Source organism: Suncus etruscus, chromosome 4 (assembly GCF_024139225.1).
Source record: "Suncus etruscus isolate mSunEtr1 chromosome 4, mSunEtr1.pri.cur, whole genome shotgun sequence".
In the NCBI taxonomy this organism is placed as follows: Eukaryota; Metazoa; Chordata; class Mammalia; order Eulipotyphla; family Soricidae; genus Suncus; species Suncus etruscus.
The window spans coordinates 80,062,423-80,075,194 of record NC_064851.1 but is presented as its reverse complement, the minus strand read 5'-3'; the positions used below and the strand labels follow the sequence as shown (position 1 = coordinate 80,075,194).

At 42.7% G+C, this 12,772-nt stretch overlaps 2 protein-coding genes and 1 non-coding gene across 5 annotated transcripts in view; 1 reads left to right on the top strand and 2 right to left on the bottom strand.

Moving 5' to 3' along the window:
* Positions 1–8,253, bottom strand: part of CDC40 (cell division cycle 40) — a 45,191-nt gene extending 36,938 nt beyond the window's left edge. The window contains exon 1 of the mRNA XM_049771177.1: positions 8,054–8,253. Coding sequence (XP_049627134.1) covers positions 8,054–8,242 — 189 coding nt within the window. The 5' untranslated portion in view covers positions 8,243–8,253. The remainder of the gene's footprint in view (positions 1–8,053) is intronic.
* Positions 2,288–2,450, bottom strand: LOC126008374 (U1 spliceosomal RNA). Its single transcript, XR_007495709.1, has one exon. It is a non-coding gene; the product is annotated as a U1 spliceosomal RNA (small nuclear RNA).
* Positions 8,254–8,711: 458 nt separating the features above from the next.
* The window catches only part of WASF1 (WASP family member 1), a 75,346-nt gene continuing 71,285 nt past the window's right edge, over positions 8,712–12,772 (top strand). The window contains exon 1 of one of the 3 annotated variants that reach the window (XM_049771181.1): positions 8,712–8,756. The gene's annotated coding sequence lies outside the window, so the exon portion shown is untranslated. Of the gene's footprint in view, positions 8,757–9,153; positions 9,267–12,772 lie in introns of those variants that run through there. The other 2 variants (XM_049771182.1, XM_049771180.1) reach the window with 2 other exon arrangements.

Sequence of the window (12,772 nt, the reverse complement as noted above, 5' to 3'; positions counted from 1 at the left end):
CCATGTGCCTTTTTGGGAGCACATATTTGTGTGAAAAGTTATTCTCCACATTGAAATTCAATAAGTCAAAGTACAGGTCTAGACTTAATGATGATCATCTTCAAGCCATACTGAGGGTCTCAACTGCTTTCTCTCTAAAGCCAAATGCGGTTCAGATTTGTGAGAAGCGCTGTCAAGTCTCTGGCAGGCAAAAGATGTCATGTTCAGAAGAACTGTTCATGATCTTCACTCAATGTTCTATTCATGTTCAGAAGAAATAATTAAAACTGTTAATAATGACTTTGAGGACTTTATTTTGTGAAATCCCTTATGCGGCCCTGCCTTATCCTGACTTTGCCTCTTGCGGCCCCCAGGTAAATTGAGTTTGAGACCCCTGCTTTAGTTCATCTTAACATGTGATACCTGGGTTACTGATCACCCTGCTTCTATTTTCCTGGTCTACTGACAGACTTACTTCACACAGATGATGATATGATTTTTCTGAAGTGTTAGTAAGAACAAGACCATTCTTCTGCTCTAAGAAGTGATGTCTCTACTTGGAGAAATAGCCTATCAAAGGTCTATGTAGTCCAATATCAGTTCTCAAGTCAGTATGGTTCACTGGGGGTAAATTACAGGGTATTTTTTGTCTTCTTGAAGTGATCAGCAGATCATAAACTTATTGAAATCATGCTATCTGATTATAAGTATCCATTCTTTAAGTTTGGGCATGTAATCTATATAATAAAATATTAAGCATATTTTAAAGATCAATAATTCAGTAAATTCAAAATATAAAATTGTTATAAATTGTGAAGTTTAATCAGGTTAGATGGGAATTTACTCTTTATGATCTCCCCCCTCTAGCATCCAATTTTATAGTCTCTTAGGCCTGTGCTCACTTATTCCATCTTCAATGGCTCTTTGACCATTCCTGAAACTCATCAAACAAACAGTCCTAACTCAAGAGTTGAGGTGCTACTGTTCCTTCTTGGAATTCTTACCCTAAAAGCCCATATAACTGTTCTTTCTTCTTTCAAGTCTCTATTTAGTTTTTCTACTTTCCCTTATTCATTGATTTACGTTTTACTCATTACCATTCAGCATATATATTTATTTTCTATCTCCTGATATTAAAATATAAGCCATAAAGATGGATTTTTGTATGTTTTTTCTAGGGTCTGTGTTTTCACACCCTGTAATTCATCATCAGCATTGTGTCTTTCATTAGGGGCCACACCTGCTTACTCCAGTGTTCAGGGATCATCATTCCTGGGCATGCTCAGGAATATTGGGGACTAAACTTTCTCCAGCTCCATTATTGCCACTTAAATTTTTCTCGATTGTTACTAAAGATGGGTACATCTAACAACACAATGTCAAGAAACACTGAACATTTTGCAAAAACAGTGGTGCTGGAGAAGAAGCAATGTTAATGACAAATAAAGACCTGGTAGAATTAGACCAGTTCTAAAAAAGATAAAATATTTGAGTAAGTAATATTAAAGTGAGCAATGTTAAACTCCCTTAAACTTTCCTCCTCTTCCCTACATAACTGTCTGTTTCTACCATATTCTTCTCATTGTTTTTATTTTGTAGAGTGCTAAAAGAGCCCAGATGTGTCTCTTAAAGATTTCTTGGCCTATTTGGATGATGCTGAAACCTAAGGATGTAGTGCTGCTCAGGCCCCATCGTGCCAGGGATAACCAGAGTCACCCCAATATGCTGGGGGACGTAGAAGGGTTTCCAGGTCCATATATTATGATACTCAGGAGGATAAGATGACAGAAGTGATTGAACCCACCTTGGACGTATATTAGGTATGTACCTGTTCAGTAAGAAAAGACTTTCATTGTTTTCTCTTGCAAAACCTTCAGCTAATTTCTCCTTTATTTAAATACTGTGGTTACAAAGTTGTTCATGATTGATCTTCAGTCTTACAATGTATACTACCCTTCACCTATTCACATTTCTTGCCACCAATGATCTAGTTTCTCTCCCCCTGCCTGCCTCTGGGACAAGTATTTTATATCTTTCTCTCTCTTTTCCCCTCCCCTTTTATTCCTTTTAGATATTGTGGTTTGCACTATTGTTAATAAAAGGGATACCATGCCTATCACTTTATCTCTGTTCAGCACCCAGTTTTTGTCAAAGATCATCAGCTCCAACTCTCATTATCTTAGTTATCCCTTCTCTGCCCTAATTGCATCCACTACTTGTGGAGAGTTTCTTACCAGGACTGATGCTCCTGGCCCTCATCTCTACTGTCTCTGGATATTATTACTATACTATTTTTTTTTTCTTTGTTTAGGGGAGAGCGCGAACGCAGTCCCCACTACCACAAATTATGCAGTCTAGTTTCCCACATTTGGGGAAATCGCAGGGGTCAGCACATCCGGAGTGCAATGGATAAGCCTCACCCTGGGAAAACCACCTTCATGATCATGGTATCTCCCCTGCCAGGTAAGTATACTATCTTTTTTTTTATTTATTATTACTATACTATCTTATGTCCTACAAATGAGATTATTCTGTCTATCCTTCTCTCCATGACTCATTTTACTCAGCACAATACTCTACATATCCATCTGTGGATAAGCAAATTTCATGACTCCATTTATCCTAACAGCTGCACAGTATTCCATTGTGTAAATGTACCACCGTTTCTTTAGCCACTCATCTTTTCTTGGGCACTTGATTATTCTGACTATTGTAAATAGTGCTTCAATGAACATAGAAATCATAGGGTTTTTCTGATTTGTGTTTTTGATTTCCTAAGGTATATATCCCTAGGAGTGGTATTGCTAGATTATATGAAACTCAATTTTTATTTTTTGTTTTGGAGCCACACCTGGTGATGCTCAGGGGTTACTCCTGGCTATGCGGTCAGAAATTGCTCCTGGCTTGGGGACGTTGGGGATCAAACTGAGGTCTGTCCTGGGTCAGCCATATGTGAGGCAAATGCCCTACCACTGTGCTATCACTCTGGTCCCACCAATTTCTAAATTTTTTGAGAAATACCCACATTTTTTTTTTCTCAAAAAAGCTATCTGGTAGGCATTCGCTTAACAGTGAATAAGAGTCCCTTTACTCTGCATCTGCACCAGCACTGGTTACTCTTGTTCTTTGTGATGTGTGCTACTCTTTGGTGACCTTCACTGCTTTTATAACATTTTTCAGCCTAATGTTTATGTTGTCTAATATTAGTACGGCCATCATAGCCTTTTGAGGGGCTTGTTTGTTTGAAGAATTGTTTTCTAACTTTTGACTTTTGAGTCTGTATTTGCTTCTGCTTGTTTAAACGTGTTACTTGAAGGCAGTATTATGTTGAATATATTTTATAATCCATCCCACCACTCTTGTATCTCCTAATTGGTGCATTTAGTTAATTGACAATGAGAGATTATTGACATGGGGTTTTGTACCATATTTTTGCAGGAGTTTGGCACATTTATGGGATTCCTTGCCTCCCCCCCGCCCCCGGGCCATATCTGGTGGTGCTCAGAGTGTTACTCCTAGCTCTGCTCTCAGAAATAACTCCTGGCAGGCTTGGGGGACCATATGGGATGCCAGGGATTAAACCCAGGTCCATTCTGGGTTGGCTATGTGTAAGTCAAATGCCCTACTGCTGATTATGCTATCACTCTGACCTCTTCTTCTTGTCTTTATGTAGAACCTTTAGTTCTTGTAAAGATGGTTTTGAGTCTATGAAGTTCCTGAGCTGTTGTTTATCTGTGAATTTGTGTATTATGCAAATCTGAATAAGTATTCTTGGTGAGATGCTCATTTCACTGTCATCTTTAGTAAATCTGCTGTAATCTTTTTTTGTTTTGGGGCCAATTCTGATGGTGTTCAGAGGTTACTCTACACTCAGGAATTACTCCTGGTGGTCCTCAGGGAACCATATGGGATATCTAGGATCAAACCTTCCTTCTGTAATATTGCTACTTTGATTATTGCATCTCTATCTATGGTTTTTATTATTCTGAGTAAATCAGGACATGTCTTAAGAGTATTTTTATTTGGATTTCTTTTATCTGGTACCCTTCAGGCCTCCAGAATGTGGTAATATACTTTCTAGCACAGGGAACTTCTCTCAGCTTTGACTGCTGCTTACTCATAGGAATTATCATCCTGACCCTCTGGAACCCTGATGATTCTTACATTGTTCCTCTCAAATTTATCCTGAAGTTCTCTTACCAGCTGTTCATTTATTTTCAATCTTTTTCCCATTTTCTGTTGTTGTCTGGAGGTATTTCTGCACCTCATCTTTGAGCTGATGGATTTTGTCCTTAGCAGCTGTTACTGTTGGTGAAGCCTTCTAGTGAATTTTTCATTTTGCCTATCAAATTTTCTCAGTTCTGTAATTTTGGCTTGAAGTTTTCTCATTTCTGCTCTCATATCCTCTTGTGTTTTATTGGCTGCCTGTTTCATTGTTTTGAGTGCCTTGAACATCACCAACATTTCCATACTAAAGTCCTTATCAGAGAGGTTAAGTAAATGATTAATATGGGTTGGGTCTTCAGGGCTTTGCTGTCTAAGCCTGGTGGTGCTCTGCATTGTTTTCCCATAATGATTTTTGTAGGTGTGTTACTGTGTCAGGATATCTTTTGTATGCTCCATATGATACAAGGATGATTTAACACACATAATAATTTTTTTTTGGCACTCAGAAATCGCTCCTGGCTTGGGGGACCATATGGGATGCCAGAGGATCAAACCACAGTCCTTCCTAGGTCAGACGCATGCAAGGCAAATGCCTTACTGCTACGCCACTGCTCCGATCACAACATAATAAATATTTAAATATCAATAAGTGTAGAGAAAGCATTTAAGATCAAGCACCCATTTATAATAAAAAAAAACTCAACAAAATGGGAGTTGAAGGAACTTTCCTCAATATAGTCAAAGCCATTTACTACAAATTTGAGTTTTCAAATGTGGAAATTTTGGGGATGAAATGCATCAGGTTTCAGTATGGAATAATGTGACTGAAAATTTATAGAACTGTATTTTATAGCCTAGTACAAAAGTTGGTAAACTACAGTTTTTGGTCAAATCTGTATATAAAAAATAGCCTGTTTTTATAACAATAAACTAAGAATCATGGTATTACTATTTAAAATAACTTTTAAAAGAGAAATACAAACAATGAATAAGCTTGATTTCTCTCTAGTAAAAACTAAAATAATTACTATCTGATTTTTAGCCAATTTTGCCAAACCCTAACCCCCAGCCCCGGTAGTTTTTATTGAAACTTATTCAGAAATATGTGAGGAGACAGAAAGGATGAATTGTGTGTTTAAGAGTACACAGGATTCTCCAGAGTAGAAATAGGCAAGCAAAGAAATAGAGACAACAAGCAAATTACATATTCAACAAAGAACATAACATGGGTTTGAAGAGCAAGCTAGGGTCAGTTTTATTTTTTTTTTTAAAGAATATTCTGTTTGTGTTTAAGTGATGAGATTCAGGACCAATCCTTGGTAGGAAGCTTGCTTCAAAGAGTAATGAATGCAATTAAGGTAGTTAATGGTTCACTGTGACAATGATAGTTGGAACTGATTATTTTGGACAAGAATTGGGTGCTGACAGGGTATAAAGTGATATGTATGGTAACCTTAATTAGCAAATAGAGCAAGTCAGGCGCTGGAGTGACAGCACAGTGGTAGGGTGTTTGCCTTGTACGCGACCAACTCAAGATGAACCCCAGTTCAATCCCTGGCATTGCATATGGTTCCCCAAGCCTGCCAAGAGCAATTTCTGATCACAGAGCCAGGAGTAACCCGAGCACCACCAGGTGTGACCCAACCCACCCCCCCAAATAGTGCAAACTGATATCAAAATATAAGAGAAAGAAAGACATACAGAGATGGAGAGAGATGCAGGGGCAGGGGGGCGAGAGAGAGAGAGAGAGAGAGAGAGAGAGAGAGAGAGAGAGAGAGAGAGAGAGAGAGAGAGAGAGAGAGAGAGAGAGAGAGAGAGAGATATTGCATGGCAGGAGGGGGGTTACTAGGGGAGATTCCCTTTTTCATAGATGAAAAAAATAGCCAGATGAGAATATAATAAGTGACACACCCATGTGGTAACTGAATAAGTGCTAGGGGCAGGATTTAAATCCTTATAACCTGTGCCATTGCTCACTTCAATCCTCATAAGTACAAGGGTAAAGACACCAGAGAGTATGAGGGGAGCAATGAAGACAGTCCCGAGAAATATTAATATTCCAAGGGTGGGCAGAAGAACACATGGGCTCTGAAGGCTGAAGATGGTCTATAGAAGATAAAGGAAATTTTGGAGTCGGAGTGAAAGCACAGAGGTAGGGCGTTTGCCTTGCACACTGACCTGGGTTCAATCCCTGGCATCCTATATGGTCCCTTGAGCCTGCCAGGAGTGAGTGCAGAGCCAGGAGTAAAACTTCCCAAGCACTGCCAGGTGTGGAACAAAACAAAGAAAAAGAAAAAAAAAAAAAAGGTAAAGGAAATTTTAAGAAGCAAGATACTTGACAAAATGACTTGAAGTAGATACTCAAGTCAGAGAGCAGAACTTGCCAAGTGAGAAGTTGCTTCCACCAAGATGACAGCTGACCAGCACAGAGTTGAGGAGAATCTGAACGAAATAAGAGCAGACTGAAGATATGGCAGGTGACTGAAGGGTGTATGAGTGAAGGAGTGTTAGTAAGAGGAGTTCAAGTTCAAAACAGGAAGATTATAAGCATGGTCACATCAAATATTCTTTAATTAAAAATAAAGACTTGCAAAGAGCTCAGTAAAACCTTGTAGAAGATACCATAAGTTATAAACCGAAGCTTAGGAAGTACAGGGAAGCTTCTGGACACCATTTCCCTTTACCTGAACTCTGTGCTTTGGTCCAAGCCCACCGCTTTTGTTACTCTCCTAGGTATGTGTAGTCCACACCAAACACACTAGAAGCTCAAACCCTGCAGCTGCTTTGCCTGGAAACACTGCCTTAGTTTCTTTCAAGATTGCTTTTTCTTAATTCTTCAAAGCTGTGTTTTCCAGATAGCATTTCCTTGATATGGAAACCTTGTTCTTTCTACCTTCCTGAATTGTTTTTTTTTTTTTTTTTTGGGGGGGGGGGGGGTCACACCTGGCAGCGCTCAAGAGATTACTCCTGGCTCCACGGTCAGAAATCGCTCCTAGCAGGCTCGGGGACCATATGGGATGCTGGGATTTGAACCACTGCCCTTCTGCATGCAAGGCAAATGCCCTACCTCCATGTATCTCTCTGGCCCCAAAAGTCAAATTTTTTTCTTCACAGTACTCAATAAAATCTGCCACCCACATTTGATCTTTCCTTTTTTGCTGCCTCTTCCACTACGATGAATATCAGTATGACAAAAATATTGGCCTTCATATTTTTCAACCCTTTGAAAAGTTCCAGGCAAATAAATATATGTGTCCAACATATAAACATTACATTAACCTAAACAAACTCATTTTTCCTTCTTTCACCTCCCTCAGCTGCTGTCAAGTGGTTTCCTAACTCTAAGGTCTTTTTTCCTCACCTATTCTGAACGCAGTGATGGATATAATTAAACTTCCAACACTTGGTGCACTTTTGTTCTTCACAATGTCTTAACAGAAGTGGGTGCTTTTAAAATGATCGCCACTGCACAGATGAAGAAGAGATTCACACAAATTATTGGATCAACATCATAACCTACTTCTGACTTAAAAAAAAAAAAAAAGTCAAGTCCTTGCAGACTTCCAGGGAGGCAAAAGCTCTAGACTGGGAAGTTCGCACCTTGCTTTTGTTTGTTCCGAGATGATGCCAGCTCTCCCGGTACCACACCTCAATCCATTTATTCAAATCCCATTTCCTCAGCCCACTTTGCTCCCAAGGCGGGCGGGAGGGAGGGAGGGAGGGTTGTTGCTAAACTTTCAGTCCTCCCTTTTTCCAAGGAAGATGCACAGGGGAAGAGAGACAGCGTTAGCCACTTAACTTCCTGCACGGAGGGATCAATTCGGACTCACAAGAGAAGGCGGAATTTTGGAGCAGATTCGACCATCTGCACCTCATCCGAAGAAGCTCAAAGCGCTCGCTGGCTCACCTTAACTGCCACCTCCGGGGCCGAATCCACCGCCACTGCGAGGGAGGGCTTGGCCGAAGGCGACTTCGTCAAGTGCATCAAAGAGTCGGCGGCTGGCAGCGGACACCGTTCGCCTTCACTGTCCGAGCCTGACTCGGACCCCGAGCCTGAACCGTAGGAAGCAGCCAGAGCTGCAATTGCTGCCGACATGATGGCAACAGATCTTCAAGGCAGACCAGGCCCGGGCGGAAGAAGCGGCTCGCAGGTCCTGCCAGAGAGACAAAAAAAATAAACATCAGTTATTTTTTTGGGAAAATAATTCCTAAAACTTTTAAAGAACGTCTAAGTTCTTGTGAGAGCAAGTAAAACGAAACCTGGTGTTTGAAGGCATTTATCTAGAACCAGAAGGACCCACGAGACTGTAGGTCCTGAACGACTTCGAGGACTAGAGGACCTGGACTCCCATCGTGCATCGCGACGGGAAAAAAGAGGGGGGGCATGCTGGGAAATGTAGTTTTCAGCGGGAGGAGACCAATCTGGGTGGGCGGAGCCGCTTTGGTCCTGCCTCCCGAAGGATGCTTCCTTCAATTGGCTCTCCCCTTCCCTCAATCCCGGGTCCCCGCACCGTTCTCCCCGGCCCCCTCCCCCAAAAGGGAGGCTTGGACGGTACCATAAAACCTGGGGAAAGAGGGGGGCACGGTGCGAGCGCCGGCTCTGCAGCGGGGTGAGTGGGCGGAGGCTGCGTGAGACCCCCCCCCAAAAAAAAACCACCGCGGTGGCGGCCGCACCCGGACCCTGGAGGGGGGGCTGAGGAGCGTCCGAAGTGTGGCACATCCTGGCCTGGGTGTGAGGAAGAGGCTCCGAGGGGGGCGGGAGGAGGTGGCGAGAGCGCAGAGTGGCTCCGGAACCTACCCCCCCGCCTGAGGCGCGCGGATCCCCGCGCCCGGCTGTGTGGAGCGTCGCGCGCGGGGCGGGGGCGGGCTGGGGGCGGCGGCGGCGGCGGCGTTGCTCGCGGTGTTGTTCGCTCGCTCGCCTGCTCGCCTGCTCGCGCGTCGTGCGCACGGCGTTGGCCAGTGCAAAGGGCTCGCCCGTCGCCCGTCGCCCGTCGCCCGTCGGCCGGGGCTGCCGCTCCGGAGGCTCCGGGGGGCGAGAGGAGCCTCGGCGCGTAGAGGCACCGGCCGCCGCCGCCGAAGCATGCTGCGGCGCTGAGGCGGGAGCCCCCCTCGGTTTCACGGTGAGCGCGACTCAGGAGGGATGGCGACGGGGCTGAGGGTGACGGGTCGGCCTCGACCGCGCTTCGGGGGCTGCAGGGGCGCGCCACCCCCATCCTGCGCGCGGGGATCCCCAGCCGAGCCCACGCGCGCCCGCCGCCCGCCGGCTTGCTTGCAGGCTGCTCGCCCTGGGAAGCGAGCGAGCGCCCTCTGCACGCGTGAGGCGCCTCTCCGGGGCTCCCCCACGCTGGCCCCCCTTCAGCCGCCACCCCCGGTGCGGACCCTCGGCTGCAGACCCGGAGGCGAGAAGCCGCGCGACGTGCGTGTGCGTGTGCGTGCGCCCGGAGGAGCCTTTCTCTCCCGGGCGAGCTCGTGCGGGAATCCCTCGGCTTCGTCCCCGGGAGGCCGAGCGCGGCGGGGCTGGGGCGGGTGGGGAATCTGCAAGGCTGCTGTCGGGGTCCGCGCCAGCCTCTGCCTCGGCTCCCAGCACGGCGGGACTCGACTCCGCTCGCCCATTGTGCCGCACGCCCAGATAATTATTCAACTCTGCAGCATCCATTGCACCTTGCTCCTTGGGCTGCAGCAGCGTGTGCCCCCTAGCTTCGCTGCCCCGCCGCCTGCCTTCCCTCCTCGCACTTAAGGATGCCAGGCTGGGAAATAGCGAGGAAAAGCATTCAGGACCTGTTCTCTAGCCGATCAAGGAGCCCGCATTCCTCCGCTCGCTCGACTCAGCACTTGAAGGCCATTCATTCCGATCCCGTCCTTCCCTTTCGGGGTTTGCGCTAGATGGTCATTTTTTTAGTGCCCGAGGCGTGGGATGTTGAGATCCAATGTGCTCCTTGTTTTAGTTCTCTCCCGGCAATTGATGACTTTAATCTTGTGTCTTGCTCTTCCATTTGATTTGTTTTGGGTGGATCCTTGGGCCTTTTCATTTTTCTGATTGTTGGATGGCATTGTCCCATAATTGCAGGTTGCAGTCTCAGCCTTCAAACTCTCCCGAACAGTTTTTCAAAACCTTTTGCGATAAGTTTTTGTTAGGGAAAATGTGTGTGTGTGTGTGTGTGTGTGTGTGTGTCGAATATTTGAATAAGGTGTTTGCTAGAGATTTCCCTCAAGTTTGGAAGAAGAAAAGTTTTGTCTTTTATTCAGCTCCAGAATGTTTGATAATCAAAACCTTCAGTGAACTGAAAAGTAACATTAAAGATTTTAACGTGGGGTTGTAACTGCCATAATGAGCTAACTTCAAGTTATGTTTATTTTCTGAGCAATTTTATGTGTTTTTCTTGTTACAGTTTTTTTATATCGTATTTCTGACTTGTTTCTATAAGGGCGGATAGGCTCCAGTTTTGCATGATCGACTGCAAGAAATTGTTTTGAAAATGGAAGAAAACAGCGGTTGACGATTTGATTACTATCATTAAAAACTTTACATCATATCATTTAAGAAATAAATGGTACATCTCCCTAAATAAGTGTTTTTCTTTTTGCAATCCTTTCCTGCTTTTAACTCTTGCTATAAGCCTCTTGATTAAATGGAATTGCACATAGACATTGCAGAGGCAGATGTTGTAGCATATAGTTGTTCAGGGCATTTGGAAGTAGCTCACATACAGTATAATTTGATGGTGGAGGATCAGTTGCTTGGTTAGGGGGATGACCTAGCAATTCACAAAATGGACACTTTTGTGCTTTGATTTCTTTATATGTGGATAGAAATTAGACCCATTTATTCCACTTAATTAGTACGTGTAAATTCAGTAAAGATGTGTTCATGTCTTTGTAAAAAGTTAAATGTTTTATGAAAGATGAAAATAATTTCAATATAAACTATAACAAAATGTCATCAGTATTTTCCGTGCATGTGAGAAGGGTTGATTTACATTGAATTTTGCTTTTTAGACATCTAAACTGAAGAATGTTTTGATTACATCGAGTTTTTAATTCAAACTAATATTTATGTTGGTTAATATCCATATGCAGAAATAAATACCAAGTATAGTTGATATACAAGTAGAATATTGAATTGTTTGTGAAAAATAAAATCTCCAGGAAATATTGTTCATTTTCATTGTAAAATTTGCATGTAACTATAAAATGCATAGTTATGACTATTTATAACTGCGTTATTATTCAGGTATGTAAGATAATCATACCTGAGTCAGTTACTACTGTTACATATTTGTTTATTTTGCTCTTTTTGGAATACTTTACCATTTCAAAATGTTTAATTTTTATTATCACAGTAGGTAGTAGGTTTTTATTTCGTATTTGGAGGATTATTCAGTTAATTTTCATAGTAGAAATGGCTGTTAAAATATTATGCGATTAGAACTTTTACCAAAGCAGTGCCTTTGGTTACTTCGTGGGGAAACTCCATATGAATGATGAATGATAAAATTGTACAGCACTTATTGAGAATTGTTAATATTAAAAAATTTTTTGGTTTGTGTTTGGGCCACATACGTGGTGGTCAGGGCTGGCCTGACTCCTGCCTGACTCTGTTCAGGGATCACTCTTGTGGGGTTCTGTGGACTATTTGATAGACTGAGTTCAAACCCATATTGGCTGAATGCAAGGCAAGTACCTGTTATACTATCACTCCAACCCCAATATAATTTTATTTTACAATTTCCCCCCCTTTTTTGGTCATTCCAAGCGTTCAGGGTTTACTTCTGGCTCTGTGCTCAGAGCAGGCTCGGACTATATGGGATGCCAGGGATCAAACCCAGGTCAGCCCTGTGTAAGGCAAATGCCCTACCTGCTATCTTTCTGGTCCCTATAACTGTTAAAAAACTAACTAGAGTTTAGCTATCATCATTGGATAAAAACAGTTAACTCAGAAATTTCCTAAGATCATTGAGGATAGAAACTGACATGGTGTTGTCATAAATCCAAATTTGGTTGCATAGTGATTTGTAAATGATAGGGGTTTTCCCCTTTTATTTGCTGACAAATGAGTGTGTAGTCTAGCTCTTTGTTTAATACATTACAATTTGAAAAGATCAGACATTTTAATTTGTGAGATAAATAGCTTTAGGGAGGAAAGTTTATTTGGTGGTTGTGGGGTCTTTGAACTTACTCAAATGTTCCTTTTATTTATATGTATATGTGTGTGTGTTTATATATATATATACACACATATATATGTATATATATGTGTATATATATATTTTTGGGGGGTGCTACTCCTTGCGATGCCCAGTGATTATTCCTGGCTCTGTGCTCAGAAATTACTCCTGGCAGGTCCCCAAGGGACCATATGGGAAACTGAGAATTGAACCCAGGTTGGCATCCTGCAAAGCAAATGCCCTCCCCACTGTGCTAACGCTCTAATCTCAATTTTTCTATATTTTTGTACTAGCACTAGATAACTATGTAGCATGCATATTGTCCTTGATTTATGAAAGAATTTTATCTTTATTTTACACTTAGTGAAAATGTACAGTAAAGATTTTTTTTCCCAAAATTGTGAGGTTATGCTTTTTGAATTTTAGTTTTCCTTTGAAATATATGTATGTAAATGGTACCG